Below are 17,500 nucleotides of genomic sequence, written 5' to 3'. Positions count from 1 at the left end.
GGATGCTCAGAAGTGAGAGGCGGAGCCTGGCCCTATGTGTGACTCATGTAGACTCTCTGGATACTCCAGGGGTTTAAGGGCTAGCATGCAGAAGGGACCTGGGTTTGATCCCTGTCATGACCAACGGGACAATGATGCTAAAAGACAACAGAGCCTGGATCCACCATACCTACCTGCTGAGGAGAAGGGCTTGTGTGGTCCCTCTGCTGATCCCCAGGCATTGAGAAACCCAGCACTCAAAGTTTTGGCATGCCTCAATCGAATATCGAACAAACACGGATTTGCATCCTCCCACACTTGGGTTCGCATCTCTGCTTCCCCGTCTGCCCTCGCGTGGCTCGCTAGCCTGCTTCTGCATGCGCTCTTCATATACTGTGAACAGATAGTTGTTATGTATTTGTCTAAAGAAAACCAGGCAATGAATGCAGGGTTGAATTCATTTCCCCAGCACCATTGAAATTGCGTAGTTTATTCTCTCTTACTGGTCGCATGCCATCTTGACTGAGCTGCGGTCGCTTTGGGGGATGCTAGGGGTTCACGTCTGGTATTAACTGTAGCATGATTTCTTACTATAGGAATGTAAGGAGGTCTACGCTTTCTTCTCGCATCAGTTGCTAGACAGTCTACAGAAGGCGACACGCTTATCTTTGGACACAATGAAAAAGAGAATATTTGTTGGAAGGCAAGTTGAACATGTGTTAAAGATGTCGGGTAAACTGCCTGTAATAATATAATTCAGTAGAATCTCTATTTTATTATTTATCATTTTGGAGCCAGGGTCTATGTAGCTATGCTAGCATTTTCTAGAGGAACAGAACTGATAATATATATAATATATGTGATAAATATGTACATGTATTATCAATATATAAAAATATGTTATTTATTATATAATATAATATATATGTACTACATGTTAATATATATAATAAATAACATATACATATATATATATAAATAAATGATAAGATAAGATAGCAAAAAGATAAGCTTCCAGGTTAGGGGTCAAGGTATGTTGCTGAGAGCTCATACCATGTACCAGATCTAAGGCATGAGGTTTATTGGGGGAGGGGAGAGAGCAAAAGACCATCTCTCAGAGAAGGGACATGAGAGAGAGAGACAAATAGACAGAGAGACAGAGAGAACCCCCCTTCCCTTTCTCCTCGGAGTGGGTGGGACACGCCCTAGTATCCCCTCAACCCTGGGATTTCAAGTCTCTGCGAGGCTAAGCGCCTCCTCCCCCTCCGAGGCCAGACACAGCAGCCCGGCTAGAAGAACATGTCTCAGGTACAGGCAACAGCTTTTGGGACAGCCCCCACTCCAGTTGTTCAGGACTCCCATGAAGACCAAGCTGCACATCTGCTACCTATGTGCAGGGAGGCCTAGGTCCAGCCCCCATGTATGTTCTCTGGTTGGTGCTTCAGTCTCTGAGAGCCCCAAGGGTCTAGGTTGGCTGACTCTGTTGGTCTTCCAGCAGAGTTCCTATCCCCTTCGGGGCAAGACAATGGCTTTTTAAGCCCCCTGGTTGTAAAACATCCCATCTTCTCTCCCCACAGCCCAGGGCTTGTCCCTGTCCCAAATTCACCATCCTATTGGCTCAGGACACAGAGCCGTAGATTATGAGCAGTTTTTGGCTTAGGAATGCCCCTTTCTGATTGTAGGCTTCACTGCCAACTGCCTAGCTCTTAAGAGTTCCAGAGACCAGCTACTCCAGCTGCCTGCTGGGGGAGGGCTCTAGCATCTCCTGCAACTGGAAGGACTTTCAGTGTACCTCATACAGAAAATGGACCATAACAATTTACTTCTTCCATGTCTAATTGTGTAGTAGAAGTGTCTATTAAAAAGTGTATGAGCCTGGGTCTGGTGGCACAGCCTGTAATCCCAGGCACTTAGGAGGTTTAAGGGAGGAGGATCACAGGTTCAAGGTTAGCCTGGGCTACAGTCAGTTCTAGGGCAGCCTGGGCAAGTGAGACCATATCTCAATGTACAAAAAGAAAATGAAGACTGGGGCTATAGTTCAGTAGCAGAATACTTTCCCAGTATACACGAAAGCTTCATTTTAATCTCACTCATATAAAAATAAACAAATAATAAATAAGTAACAAAGCCAGGCAGTGGTGATGCACGCCTTTAATCCCAGCACTTGGGAAGCAGAAGCACGCAGATTTCTGAGTTCGAGGCCAGCCTGGTCTACAGAGTGAGTTCCAGGGCTACATAAGACAAGAGAAACCCTGTCTTGGAAAACCAAAAAAAGCTGGGCAGTGGTGGCGCACGCCTATAATCCCAGCACTTGGGAGGCAGAGGCAGGTGGATTTCTGACCAGGCCAGCTTGGTCTACAGAGTGAATTACAGGACAGCCAGGGCTACACAGAGAAACCCTGTCTCAAAAAACCAAAAAAAAAAAAAAAAAAAAAAAAAAGTAACAAGGTATGTTTTTTGTCCATGATGGCCTCTATTGTTGAACTTTGTTCTCAAGCCTGAGAACAAAGTGATAACAGTCTAGAACAGTGGTTTTCAACCTGTGATTGTACCCCATTGGGTCAAATATTTATATTGCAATTCATAACAGTAACAAAATTACAGCTATGAAGTAGCAACGAAATAACTTCATGCTTGATGGTGAACAACATGAACAACTGTATTAAAGAGTCATAGCATTAGGAAGGTTGAGAACACTAATCTAGGTGGTCTTAATTAAATTCCATTTCTTTGCTAATTAAAGAATTAAAAGGTAGGAAAAAAATCTTGAATACAACAGGTAACAGCAGAGAAGTCTCAAAGACTGCAGACAGCAGCAGACACAATCAGCAGTTGAAGAAAGAGTTATGAAGGCGAGGGCACAGATGCACAGTCAGCACACAGAGAAAAAGACCCTCTGCAAAGCAGAAGGGCACTCAGAAAGCCAACCAATCCAGTCTCATTTCAGGGGCTGAGCTTTTAAAGCCTCTGGAGAGTTTTCCTCTCCTAATTTAGACCTGGTCAGTTTGAAGAATGATAGGATAATTGATTGGTCCTGAACTGTTGTGTGGCACATCCTGGTCCAGCCTTGAACTTATTGGGTCAGTACATCAGCAGGGGCCTTCTGGTAAGAGACTGAAAGTCTACAAGGCCTTTATTTTAAACTGCCAGGATTTTGTCTCAAGTAAAGAGGGTGAGGAAGACTCCAGCCATTTTGGAAATTGACAACTTTTATTATATAGCCATGGCCCCTCTTCCCTATCTGTCTGCTTACCAGGGACTCGGTATAAATCCTAGTCCCTCAAAAGAATGCTATTCACTGACTTTGCATGGTCAGTTATTACCACAGGGAAGCAGCATTCAAGTACTAGGAAACGAATTTGTGATTAATATTTTTACCTCCAAGAATATCAAAGCGATATCGTTCAATCCTGTGCTATTAATAGTTCTATGACAAATAGCATTCTTTTGGTGTAATTTGGCATTTTTAAAAAAGTCTCTTAACGATACCACGACTTTTGTTGATTTCTATGGTAGCTTTATGCATGTGTAAATATGAGTAAATGATCATATCTACCCTCCAACCCCTGTTGTCACTCTCCTCAGGTATTCCCAATGCACTCCCCTTCATGTCCTTTTTTTCTTGGTCACCCAAGAGTCTCATCATGAGTCTGTGCCTCATGCTTAGTGTTGGCTGACCTTGCCTTGATTAGTCGTGTGCAGCAAGCTGATGAATGCAATGGTCACGTCATGTCCATAAGACAGTGCTTCTCGCTGGGCGGTGGTGGCGCACGCCTTTAATCCCAGCACTTGGGAGGCAGAGGCAGGTAGATTTCTGAGTTCGAGGCCAGCCTGGTCTACAGAGTGCGTTCCAGGACAGCCAGGGCTACACAGAGAAACCCTGTCTTGAAAACAAACAAACAAACAAACAAACAAAAAAAGACAGTGCTTCCCAGCACCTCCCCCTACTCTTCAGCTTTTTTTTTTTTTTTTCCCAGCCCCGCTCGCTCCAGTCTGCTTGCTGCAGCCTGCTTGCTCTGGCCATATTTATTTCATATATGTGGGTACACTGTCACTGTCTTCAGACACAGCAGAGGACGGCATCGGATGCTCGTTACAGACCATGTGGTTGCTGGGAATTGAGCTCAGGACCTCTAGAAGAGCAGTTGGTGCTCTTAACCGCTGAGCCATTTCTCCAGCCCCTACCCTTCAGCTCTTACATTCTTTCTGCTTCCTCTTCTTGATGCTCCCCAAGCTTTGGTTTGGGGGCATTTACTTTTCCAGCACTAAAGACGGTCTTTATGTTTAGGAGGGAAAAGCGCAGTGTGAGAAACTGAGCTCACACTCACCAGTTAAACTCTCTCTTCATCCTAGCCAAGGGCGAAGGCGGTCAGAGGACATCGTTTCGTTCATAAAAACCGAAGTGCATCTTGCGATCCCTAACGTGGTGAGTCTTATTTGCAGTGCTATTTTGGTGCTGTGTCTTTGAAACACAGCAGCATTAGGTGAGCGTTTAGAATGTGAGGCTTTGGGTCCCCAGTGTTGCAAAAATGAGTAATTACACACACACACACACACACACACACACACACACAAATAATAAAAAAAATCCTATGTGAGAACTTTGCTTTAACTTATAGTAAGACCTTGGTTCTATGTGTTTTTATTTTATTTTAAAAGTTTATTATTTCTGAGTGTGTGTGTGTGTGTGTGTGTGTGTGTGTGTGTGTGTATACATGACATGGAAGCAGTACTCACGGGGGCCATCAGAGAGCACTAGAGCCCCCTGAAACTGAACTTAACAGGTGGTTGTGAGCCACCCAGCATGGGTGCTGGGAACCAAATTTAAGACTTAGCAAGAGGTACATCTTCTTAATCTCTGAACAAGTATTTTTTGTTTGTTTATTTTTTGTTTGTTTGTTTGTTTGTTTTGAGACAGGGTTTCTCTGTGTAGTCCTGGCTGTCCTAGAACTCACTTTGTAGACCAGGCTGGCCTCGAACTCAGAAATCCACCTGCCTCTGCCTCCCAAGTGCTGGGATTAAAGGCGTAGGCCGTCCCCCCCCCACATACTTTTCTTTTTACGTATCTTAGTCTTGAATAAAAATAAAAACGCCATCATTTCTATCTATGATCAAAACTTTTGAGCTGAGTTGTAGCTCAGGGGTAGAACATTTGGCTAGTGTATAGAGAGGAACTGGGTTTGATCCCCAGCAACACACACATGAAGGCACACACGCACGTGGACATGCACCCCTCCCACCCCCATCCCCCACTTCTAAATGCCTCGTGGTGTATTCCAAGCTGGTGTAGGAGTAAAGATTTAGTCCGCTATCCATTATCAAATAGAAATCCCCTTGACTTTTCTTTAGACATTAAAATAAAATCATCATAGGGACCTCAGCCGTTGTCCCAAAGCCAGCATCATAAGGCACTCCGATAAGTATTGTAGCATGGGATGAAAGCCGGCAGCATAGTGAAGCTCCCGAGCTTCCCAGGGGGAACCCCAGTTGTTCGCTGCTGCCTATAACTCTAGGCCACGTGGGGTCATCTTGGTGCCCCCGGGGACAGCCTGGGACCCCCTCCCCCGCCCCCAGACCACATTGCTCAGTCTGACCTCCTAGAGGAAAGCTCTGCAGATCCTTGAACACATTTCACAGAGGCGAAAGGAGCCACAGCGCTAGAGCTTGTTCTGTGATTTTAGTCCTTGACCGCTTAGCCAACATCACTAAGGAAGAGCTGGGAATTCTCCAGGGGCCAGGATATCTGCAGCAGTCCCTGGCACGGCCCTCACCGCACAGTAGCCTGCTGCAGGCTCTTGACTGATCGTGGGGAGTGAGACTTGTGGCATGAGGCGGGTTGGGGGGGAATTACACACATGATGCTTCTCGCAGGTGATGGTTCCCAGCCTGGACGACATTCAGCAAGCCATCAACCGCATGATCCAGCTGACCCTGGAGGTCAGCCGAGGGGTGGCCCACTGGGGACAGCAGCAGGTCCGGCGGATAAAATCTCCGCAGAACAATTCTCGAGGCTCCGACCAACCCTTAGCCACGGGGAAATCACTGAAGAAGGAAGAGAGTAAGAATACCCAAACACCTCCGTGAGATCCCAGCATGGTGAAAGAAGAGAAAAAGTTAAACCAAAATGTGTGTGTGTGTGTGTGTGTGTGTGTGTGTGTGTGTGTGTATGTGAGTGCTCACAGAGACCCTCAGACCCTGGAGCTGGAGTTACAGGGGGTTGCCTCCTGATACAGATGTTGGGAACAGAACCTGGGGCTTCGGTAAGAGAGCAGTTGCAGGGCGGTGGTGGCCCCCGCCTTTAATCCCAGCACTTGGGAGGCAGAGGCAGGCGGATTTCTGAGTTCGAGGCCAGCCTGGTCGACAGAGTGAGTTCCAGGACAGCCAGGGCTAACCTGACAGAGAAACCCTGTCTCGGAAAAACAAACAAAAACACAAACAAAAAACCCCCACGACTGCCCGCTCTTTCATCTGTAACATAACATACAAACACTTTTTCCTAGTGTTTGGCTCTAGGAGAAGAAGGTTTGTCGTTTTATCATTGTGGTGCAGTGACTGAAAGGCGAAGGGTGAAAGCAAATCTCAGCGCTGAGAATCCTCTCAGCATTCCTCGTGCTCCCATAAGCCTTTGCGCCTTTCACAGATGTATGATGGGTAACAGCCGCAAAAGGCTCAAAATGGAAAGAAGGAAATACATAATGTGTTTTTTTTTTAGGTTGATTTTATGTAGGTGTTTTGCCTGCATGTATATATGTGCACCCCAGATGTGCCTGATTAGAGAGAACAGAGTTCCCTGGAAATGCAGTTTCAAATGGTTGCGAGTTATCACTAGTGGGTGCTAGGAATGGACCCAGGCTCGCTCTAAACTGCTGAGCCCTCTCTCCAGCCTCACATGTAATCTTACATACCGAAGTTCTCAGCAATACAAGACTCTTTGACCTACCAAAGCATACCATGACATCAGTTAGCCAGCCAATCAAACTAAGCCAGCCCCTTGTGTTTTATTTTGCTTAAATCTAATTCAGCAACAGAGCAAATGGGATTGCAGGCAACTGGGTAAACACCACAGGTTCCAGTCAGCCGGGGTATTGTTCCTGTGGAGGAACGTGGGCCCCCCTAATCATGCATTTATCCCATTTCAAAGGAAAAACTGGAGGTCCGTAATTTCACTTGAAGCCTCATGCTTTTTTAATGCTCTGTGTGGGCCAAGCAAAGGTCAATGGTGCCAGCCGTGGTGGGGGCATGCCCGTCATCCCTGCACTCAAGAGGGAGGTATCAGTAAGAATATCAGAAGTCAAGGACCTTGTTGACTATGTAGCAAGTTTAAGGCCAACCTGGGTTATATATGAGATCCCGTCTTCAAAAAGAAAGCCAGGGTTGGGGGATGTGGGGTGGGGTGGGCTGGGTGATGTAAGCGAATTGACCCAGCAAGAAAAGGTGCGCACTCCCAGCCTGACCATCCAGGTTAAATCCCCAGGTTCCACCAGGTGGAGGGAGAGAACGTACTCCCACAGCGACTGCTGACACCCCCCCTCCCCATTATGGCAGGCCTGAGAACATGTACATGCACATACAGAGGCACACTACTAAATACATAAATTAATAGAAATATAAATAAATATATATTAATAAAAAATATATGTACATATATAAAGTATTTGGGGCTAATGAGTTGGTTCGGTGGGTGAAAGTGCTTGCCACCAAGTTCGACAGCTTGATCTCTTTTCTTGGGAACTACACAGTGGAATGAGAGCACCCCTCCCCCTCGCATTCCCTGACATTGCCTTTTTTTTTTTTTTTTGAGACAGGATTTCTCTGTGTAGCCCTGGCTGTCCTGGAACTCACTCTGTAGACCAGGCTGACCTCGAACTCAGAAATCCGCCTGCCGCTGCCTCCCAAGTGCTGGGATTAAAGGCGTGTGCCCCTACTGCCCGGCAACATTGCCCTCTTGACTTTCAAGTAAATAAATGATATTTGTAACCAAACCATAAGCTGCACGCACACACGTTTCTATAAAACGACCCCCATGCAACGGTTGATAAGAACTCTCAAGTTAAATACAGACACTCTCAACGTTGGAACCATCTGCTTTCAGGGTCATTTGAAGAAACCATCCCAGCCAGAAAGCTGAAGAACTTCTACCCTGGCGTGGCAGAGCACAAGGATATCTCTAAATTGGTTCTCCTCCTGTCCTCCTCTGTGAACTCTCTCCGGAAGGCAGCCACCGAGGCCCTACAGGACTTTCAGAAGTACAAGACTCTCTGGACCGAAGACCGTGACGTGAAAGTCAAGGTGTGTGAAACACTGAGCGGTGCGTTTTATTTACTTATGCATTTATTATTTCATTTTGGTCTATTGGTTTCTGACCCTTGAGGTGCGTGTGTGGAAATGGGGTGGTTTGGGAGGGGGCTTTTGAAGACTCCTAGCAGAGGCAAGACCCCACAGTACCAGGCACACTGATAACAACAAGGCTCTGGCCGGTCTAGGCTACAATGTACCTACTTCCTCATAAAGTCTCAGTGACAGACCAAAGTTCATTCCCACCAAAGCTCCCCCTGGGGAACCAGGGGGTGTATTTACTTCCAGAGCATGTAGGGCCCTAAAAATTGTATTGTGAGGGCTACATTCTGCAGGGACGGGACGATACCTTCCCTGTGGGCCATGTAGATGGAGTCTCCTTCTGCTTTTCTGCAGCCTCTGTGCTCTATCCCCTCCCAGAGATGCTAAAGGCCGTAGGCAAACAGGACGGGTTTGTATTCAGTTGGCTGGAGAGAGGGGCTGGATACGTGAGGGTGTCCTTCTGCCCTCTCCTTGCATGAGGGAAGGTCAGTGGTTGGCAAGCCCAGCCGTGAGTCACGCCCAACAGAGACACAAGGAGGCTTCTGAACCCAGACTGCGTCCCAGGGTCCTGTGAAAGTCCTTCATGCGGACTTCAGCCCTAGGCCCTATCAGGATACCTTATTCTATTTTAAGCCAGTGTCTCATAGCACTGAGAAGTGTAAAAGCATATGAGCTGTAGTTCGGACCTTCCCCTAACAAAAAGAGTGCATGTTGTGACATAATCAGGATCTATGTGCACGTGCGTGGTTTTGGATTACTCTAGAACTTAGACCACCCCATCAGAATATATCCTACCATGTAAGGGGAGTGTCTTAGAGTTTCCATTGCTGTGAAGAGACACCATGACCAAGGCAACTCTTGTAAGGACAACGTTTAATTGGAGTTGGCTTACAGGTTCGGAGGTTCAGTCCGTTTATCATCAAGGCAGGGAAACATGGCAGCACCCAGGCAGGCATGGTGCTGAAGGAGCTGAGAGTTCTACATCTTGTTCTGAAGGCAATCACAAGAAGACTGGCGTCCTCAGGCAGCTAGGAGGAAGCTCTCTTCCACAATGGGTGGAGCCTGAGCATAGGAGACCTCCAAAGCCCACCCCAACAGTGATGCACTTCCTCCAGTGTGGCCACGCCTCCTAACAGCACCACTCCCCAGGGGCCAAGCATATTCAAACCACCACAGGGACCCAAGGGCTAAAATAGAAAGAGGAACTAAAGAAGGGCATAGAAGGTTACTCCCTGCCGTGCTCAGGACTTGTTGGACTTCTGTGAGTCCACGGAGCCAGTGCCAGCATAAATAAACCCTGCTTCCTAGCAGAGAGCTTTCAGGTCTCATGTCCCCCGTATAAGAAGCCCACTACAGAGCAAGTGTTGTTTATTCTAACTTATGTGTTCCAAGTGAGAACATTGGACTCCTAAGGAGTGAAGGAAGTATTAACGACTGTGTTACCTGACAGGAGTTTTTGGCCAACAACCCTTCCCTGACTGAGATCCGATCAGAAATTCTCCACTATGCCACCTTTGAGCAGGAGATTGAAGAACTGAAGCCCATTATCGTTGTGGGAGCCCTGGAACTGCACACGGGTAATTGCAACAATGTTATCAACAGGTTACTGATGCTGGTTCAAGGCGGCGTGGAGGGGGGGGACACTGAGCTGGATTGTTGGGGGGAAGGGATTCTTAGAAGAGTTGTTAATGCCACAGAGAGACAACAACATGGTGGGACCTCTGAGGAAGAGTCGGGACCCATGGCAGCATTGAGGTCCCTTCTCATAGCTCTCTCCAAGGAGGAGGGAAGTTTGACAGTACAGGCTGCAGCCACACTTTCTGATTCTTAGAGAGGAGCCCTGGGAAAGGATGGGGAAGAGGATTCGTGGTTACCTGCTTTGGTGCAAACTAACTTCCCTAGTGAGAAACCTGAGCGCACGGAAATCAGGTAGCTAGGGACTCACAATCAATGGTGTCTGCGGCTGCCGATGAGGCCAGACTACTCTTGAGGTCTGGTCTAGAGTCTAAGAGTTATATAAAGTAGTATCTATGTTTTTTAAAAGCAAGGTAAAGATATTTTACTTTGGATGGATAGGACCCATGACATGGTATTTGACCGAGCAAGTAGCTTTGGTATAATATTGCAAATACCAAGTCGTTCTACGCCATCTATATTTTTTTCCCTTCCCTTTTTTTTTCTTTTGTTTTTCTAAGACAAGAGTCTCATTTAGTCCAGGGTAGCCCCAAGTGACTCTACAGCAGATGACCTTGAACTCCTGATTCTCCTGCCTCTACCTTCTGAGTGTGGGTATTAGAGACCCACACGAGCCACCACATGCGTTTATGCTACATTAAAATGCAAAGCTAGGGGTTGGAGTGAGGGTAACTGGTTAAGAAGGCATACCGCTCTTACAGAGGGCTCACGTTTAGTTCCCAAGATCCCATGTCCCATGACTCACAACTGTCTATAACTCTGGATCCACCAGGCTCGTTACTGTGCTGGTCTTTGTGTATACTTCTCTCATGTGTACAGGTCCGCATACACTTAGACATAATCACAAAATAAATCTTTTTTTTTTTTTCTTGGTTTTCCAAGACAGGGTTCCTCTGTATAGTCCTGGCTATCCCGGAACTCACTCTGTAGACCAGGCTGGCCTTGAACTCAGAAATCCACCTGCCTCTGCCTCCCAAGTGCTGGGATTAAAGGCGTGTGCCACCACGGCCCGGCCACAAAATGTGTCTTTAAAAGCTAAGATGAAACACGGATACCACAAAACCCATGATGCCGCTGGACCTTCAGGGTGGACTAGGAGACCATGGGACCTGGAAGGAGGCCAAGGGCGCCCTTTCTCTCTGATCCTTTCTTCTTGCCTCTGGTTTTCCTGCTTTCCAGTGACTGTCAACTCTCATCCCAACTTCTCAAGAAAGAGTTCTTCCCATTGGTGTACATGAGTCTGTATTGGGCTGAGACAGGGTAGAGCCCTGTCCTATAAATATTCTCAAGTGGGCAGGACATGGAGGAGGAGGACAGGCAAGCCAGGCCTGAGGTTTGCTGGGAGAAGCGATGCATATCATTCTACAGAAACGGGTTTTCCTAGAGGGAATTACATGGAAAAAGGAAGGCCTGCTGATAGGGTGTCCCGAGCTGGCCAAGGTTTATGCAGCAGGACTCTTCACTTAGAAGTTCTTCCCTCACTGTGTGGTGGTGGCACACACCTTTAACCCTACCACTCTGGAGGCGGGTGGATCTCATCATTTGCGGCCAGCCTGGTCCACAGAGTGAGTTCCAGGGCTGCCATGGCTACCCAGAAAAACTCTGTCTCAAAACAAACCAAGCGTCTCCCACAGCCAGATTTACACCATGGAAGCGAGAGCATTCTTTGCAGTCTTGTAACTTTGCAACACATCTAATGGGCTGGTCATGCTTCAGGCGACCAGCGGTCACTTGTGGTCAGTGAACACTGAGTGCGGGTGGATGGCTGAGTTGCCGGGATATGCGGCACACACAGCCAACTGTTTCAGAGTTCTGCTTTTGTCTTCCTCGTCCTCTCCAGAGCCAATGAAGTTAGCCTTATCGATTGAGGCCAAGGCGTGGAAGATGCTGCTCTGCAGATACTTAAATGAAGAATATAAGAAGAAGATGTCGGACATGATATCGTTTATCAACGAATACTTGAAAAAGTTGTCCAGACCCATCCGAGACTTAGACGATGTCAGATTTGCCATGGAAGCTTTGTCGTGTATCCGAGATAATGAAATTCAAATGGATATGACTTTGGGGCCAATTGAAGTGAGTAATGCTTTTGGATTTTGCTCTCCTGAAATGCCTTTAAAAAATAGAAGCAAGCTTGCTTTTTTTATTTTATTTTATTTTTTTTAAAGGATTCTGTAAAATATTTCATCATCTAGTAGATGGAATAGTTTTGGGGGGTGGGTTTTAAGTAGGTTGGGTTCTCTGTGTAGCCCTGGCTGTCCTAGAACTCACTCGATAGACCAGGCTGGCTTCAAACTCAGATCTGCCTGCCTCTGCTTCCTGAGTGCTGGGATTAAAGGCACGGGTTGCTGGACTTGGAGTAGTCTTTTGTGATGCCGATGTCTTTGAGGGCATTCTAAGGACTTCAACACAAACCAGAGACAGTGGGATCCTAACATACTTTAATAGGCAATGTTCAGTGTTTGATGCTGACACCAACATCTTATAGGAGGCGTTGACCACACCCTCCCTCCCATATTAACCCTACTTGGTTAGGCAAGTTCTACAAATATCTTTTGGCTTCTAGAGACCAGTCGTGGGTCTTGCTTATAGGGCTACACATGCCGTGGGCAGGAGAACCTGTGTAAATTCAGTGGTTACCCGGCTGAGCTTAGATGAGTGAAAAAGGATGTTAGGGAAAAGCACATATTCTTTATCTCATTACAGCAATAGTAGATTAGCAGAGTGTAAAATCTCAGTGGCCTCTGAGCACATGCGCTTATCATCTTGGTCCTAGAGATCACTGGAGAATATCAAGATTCCATCCGTCACAAGCATTTTATGATTGATAGTGTTTGGAATATAGAGTTGTTTCGACTCTTAGTGATGACGAGAGCCACTCTTAGTTAGTTTCCTCCTTGGTTTGTTCTCTTCAGACAGCATCCTCTCATGCAGTTCGTAGTGTCTGAGGAGTTGGTACTGGCCCAGCCTCCTCCTGGTATCTCTGTTAGTTACATTCTGACCTCTATTAGTTACATTCTAACCTCTATTAGTTACATTCTACTGCTGTGACTAAACACCATGACCAAGCCCAACATGGTAGCACACGCTTTTAAGCCCAGCACTTGGAAGGCAGAGACAGGCAGAGCTCTGTAAGTTCAAGAACAGCCTGGTCTACAAATGGAGTCTAGGGCAGCAGAGGCTCTGGTATGCAGAGAAACCCTATACAGAGAAACCCTGTCTCAAGAAACCAAAACCAAAACTGAAACCAAAACCAAAAATCCCTCTTACCCCCATGACTAAAAGCAGCTATGGAAGGGTCTCCTTGGGTTCTCTGTTCCAGAGGGATAAGAGCCACTCATGGCTGGGGACTTTGGCAGCAAGCAATGGGCACTGTGGCAGGAGCGGGCAGCTGGGAGCTCACACCTTCTCACATGCATGAGGCAGAGAGAGCAAACTGGGAGGAGGGAGAAGCTACAAGCCCTCAAATCCCTCCCCAAGAGAGAGACTTCCTCCAGCAAGACTAGATGTCCTGCACATCCCTAAACAGTACTACCAACTGGGGACTAAGCTTTTTTCTTTTTTCTTTTTTTTATTAGATATTTTCTTTATTTACATGTCATATGATTTCTCCTTTCCCAGTTTCTCATCCAAAAAAAAAAAACAAACCCACCACCAACAAGAACAAACCCCTGTTGCCCCCCCCCCCGCTTGCCACCCCACCCTCTCCCACTTATTGACCCTGACATTCCCCTACACTGAGGCACAGAACCTTCACAGGGCCAAGGGCCTCTCCTCCCATTGATGATCAACTTTGCAATCCTCTACTATATACATGCTGCCAGAGCAATCAGTCCCACCATATGTACTCCTTGGTTGGTGGTTGGGTCCCTGGGAGCTCTGAGAGTACTAGTTAGTTCATATTGTTGTTCATCCTAAGGGGCTGCAAACCCTTCAGCTCCTTTGGGGATCAAACATTTTCAAATTCCCTAGCCTATGGGGGTCATTTCTCACCTAAACCACCAGAGTACCCAATGTTTGCTACCCATTGTATGCTTTCTGAGCCCACTGGTAGCTAATGATCTTCATGTTTTGCTGCTTTTAAGATCTCAGTTGGGGGCTAGAGAGATGGCTCAGTGGTTAAGAGCACTGACTGCTCTTCTGAACGTCCTGTATTCAAATCCCAGCAACCATATGGTGGCTTACAACCATCCATAATGAGATTTGATGCCCTCTTCTGGGGTGTCTAAGACAGCTACAGTGTACTTACGTATAATAAATAAATCTTTAAAAAAAAAAATCTCAGTATTTGGGAATTTGGGATACTGACCACCCATCCCTTGCTGTTTAATAAATAATCATACATTTACTTATTCAGCAAACATTCTTTTGGTAAGTCCAGCTGAGTATTCATGCACATCATTTCCTTTTGCTCCTTACATAGCTGACCCTGCTTTAACATATGAGACACGATCCAGTAGGCACTGACCCAAGATCACGGAGGAGAGAGGCAGAAATAGCTCTAAGGATGTTTTCTAAGTTGGAGTCTCTCATTGGGCTCTGTCTGCATCTCTACCAGGGGTGGCAGGGTAGTGCGGGTTTCAGAGCCTGTGGTCCTGAGTCAGCACCATGGCGCCCGCTGAGTATCTAGAGGCACATCCACAGAGTTAATTTTGGAAACCACGCTAGTAGAATTCCCCATCTTCCTCGACGAGGTAGTGGTTTTAGGAGGTATCTACAGCTGCCAGTGGTTACTTTCCCTGAGATGTTTCTGAACTCTGTCACCCCTTTGCAGGAAGCCTATGGCATTTTGAACAGATTTGAGGTCGAAGTGACCAAGGAAGAGTCTGAAGGCGTGGACACCCTGAGATACTCATTCAACAAACTGCAGAGCAAAGCTGTAAGCATGCTACCTAATCCTATTTTTCTATTAAGTCATGGCTTCCAGGAAAAGGCATTTTGAGCTTTGAAAATCTGTCATCTATACTAATTCTATTGACATGTATCCTATGTACCGGAAGAGTGGCCATTTTGAACTAGGCAACTCAGCAGGTTTTTTTTGTTTTGTTTTTTAATAACATATCGGCAAAATGGTCTAAAAACCACCATGACCTCCTTCTAGATAGAATATACTCGTTATCCCTAAAGAAACCCCAGGCTGTTAGCAGCCACTTCTCATTCTCTGCCTCCTCCCCCACTCCCCAGCCCTGAAGCACTTTCCAGATCTGTGGATTTATCTTTTCTGAATATTTGATGTAGATGAAGTTGTAGGGTACATGGGCCCACATGAGGAATCTTTAACTTCACTTTCATTTTCAAGGTTCATCCGTAGCACCCCAGGCACTTCGTCTTTCTTTCAGTTGCTAACAATATCAGGTATCCGTTCACGTGACCGCTTTATTTGGCCATCTGTAGATCACCAGAGGGACGTGCACAGAAAACTTGGGCTTATTTATTTATTTTTTAAAATGACTTTTTCCTTCTTATTGTTGACTTTTATGAGTTCTTAATATATTTTGGGTTCCTCCTCTCATCTGTGATTTGCGAGCGTTTCTTGTTCTGGGTATAGTCTTTTCTTTTAGTGATGGTTTGATTGACTTGGCGATGCTGGGAACAGTCAGCCTCAGGCCCCCTTCATCCACGCCCAGTGGAGTTCTACCACCATGCTGTAATCTCAGCTCCGACCCGCTTACGTTCTCAGCGGCACCTTCTGAAGCACACCCATGTTTTGTATTTTCATGGAAGCCTAACCAATCCAGCTTTTTCTTCTTGATACCTGTATTTTCAGGCCGTATTCAGGAAATCCTTGACCAGAAAGAATCCCATTATACAGATCCACACCTATGTTTTCTTAGACTAGTTTGATAAGTATAGCCTTTACATTTAGGCCTCTGATGCATCTTGCGTTAATTTTTATCAGCCATGCAATGATCCTCTTCAGTAACAAAGCAGAGAAGGACGTCAGTGTCCTGTCAGTGTGTCCGGGTCCCCCATGTGTAATATAACAAGTGAGCAGAGACAGCTGTATCCCCACTGTCTATGGCGTGACAGACTTGCCGGAGGAGAATGGTACTTTTCATTTTTAATACATCACTCAGACCCTCATGCTGAATATTCCTTTTGATTCCAGGTTTCTGTACAAGATGAACTCGTGCAAGTGCAGCCCAAATTTAAAAGCAGCCTGCTTGAGTCGGTGGAGGTCTTCCGTGAGGATGTTATAAACTTTGCAGAAGCCTATGAGACGGTAATTTAAACGTCACACACTCTGTTTTGCAATGCATGTGGTAGGTGTGTGTGAAGTTAAAGGGACCCATCAAGAGAAGTGGGCAACCGAAAGAAGTATGTAAATGATCCGGTTTGAGTGTCTGCAACTATCCATAAAGGCATTCCTTTGCGACAGAGAAAGAAAGCAGATCTGCCTGTTCAAATCAGCGTCAGTCTAGAGGAGTTTTATCCTGTCTAAGAGTTAGAATTCCTACAGAATTTCTGACAGCGGGGCTGGGAGACGGCTCAGCAGTTCCAAGCACTTGCTGCTTAACCCTGAGAAGCTGAGTTTGGATGTAGGCATCCTTGCTGAGTATCTCAGGATGCTTGGGACTCCAGTGGCACAGAATCTGATGCCCTCTTCTGGCCTCTGGGGCTACCTGCACGCATGTGTGCATATCTGACCCCCTTCCCCAGCCCACGCAGACACAGGCAGACACAGACAGACAGACAGACAGACAGACAGACAGACACACACACACACACACACACACACACACACACACTCCTCAAAATCCATTTAAATCTTCTTAAAAAAAAAAAGGGAATTCTAGACAGAATCATTAACTGACACATATATTGACTAACAGTAAGAATGGAGATATTCTTATTTCTTGCAGGAAGGACCCATGGTACCAAACATTCCGCCCCAAGAGGCTAGCAACAGGCTGCAGATATTCCAGGTAAACGCAGTTTCTTCTCTCACATTGCCAATGCGGTATTTTAAAACATGATTTTAGAGGAAATGTTTTTTTTTTTTTAATCTTAAGATAGAAAAACTTAATGTTTAAAGTAGATGCAAATATTAGTTGCATTCTAATCTTGTGAGTGAATGCAGGTGTGTGCTCATATATGTGTGTGGGCATATGTGTATGCTCATATGTGTGTGGGGGCATATGTATGTGCTCATATGTGTCAACATATGTGTGTGTGCATATGTATGTGTGCATATGCATGTTGATGATGCACCTGTGTATGTGGGTACATGAGGACAACCTTGGTGTCACTGACCTTCTCTCTCTGTCTCTCTTGAGATAGGGTCTCTTGGTGGCCTGGAACTCACCAAATAGACTAGTCTGGGGCCATGAGGTCCCAGGGTTCTGTCTCCACCTCCTCAGTATGGGAATTACTAGTTCAGGCTACTACACTCTGCTTGGTATTCTAATCTTGTAAATAATATTATATATCCTTCTGTCCCTCCCTCCCCTCCCCTTCCTCCCTCCCTCCCTCCCTCTGTTCTTCCTTC

At 46.2% G+C, this 17,500-nt stretch overlaps 1 protein-coding gene across 5 annotated transcripts in view; it reads left to right on the top strand.

Annotated features, from left to right (window-relative positions):
- Positions 1–17,500, top strand: part of Dnah8 (dynein axonemal heavy chain 8) — a 253,949-nt gene that overhangs the window by 66,290 nt on the left and 170,159 nt on the right. For all 5 annotated transcript variants that reach the window (XM_031346761.1, XM_031346760.1, XM_031346759.1 and 2 more), the window contains 9 exons: positions 576–682; positions 4,333–4,405; positions 5,851–6,037; positions 8,072–8,268; positions 9,767–9,893; positions 11,852–12,087; positions 14,786–14,890; positions 16,121–16,234; positions 16,875–16,937. In XM_031346761.1, the coding sequence (XP_031202621.1) occupies positions 576–682; positions 4,333–4,405; positions 5,851–6,037; positions 8,072–8,268; positions 9,767–9,893; positions 11,852–12,087; positions 14,786–14,890; positions 16,121–16,234; positions 16,875–16,937 (1,209 nt within the window). The remainder of the gene's footprint in view (positions 1–575; positions 683–4,332; positions 4,406–5,850; positions 6,038–8,071; positions 8,269–9,766; positions 9,894–11,851; positions 12,088–14,785; positions 14,891–16,120; positions 16,235–16,874; positions 16,938–17,500) is intronic.

This window comes from Mastomys coucha, unplaced genomic scaffold, assembly GCF_008632895.1.
Source record: "Mastomys coucha isolate ucsf_1 unplaced genomic scaffold, UCSF_Mcou_1 pScaffold3, whole genome shotgun sequence".
In the NCBI taxonomy this organism is placed as follows: domain Eukaryota; kingdom Metazoa; phylum Chordata; class Mammalia; order Rodentia; family Muridae; genus Mastomys; species Mastomys coucha.
This window is presented reverse-complemented; position numbering and strand designations above follow the sequence as displayed.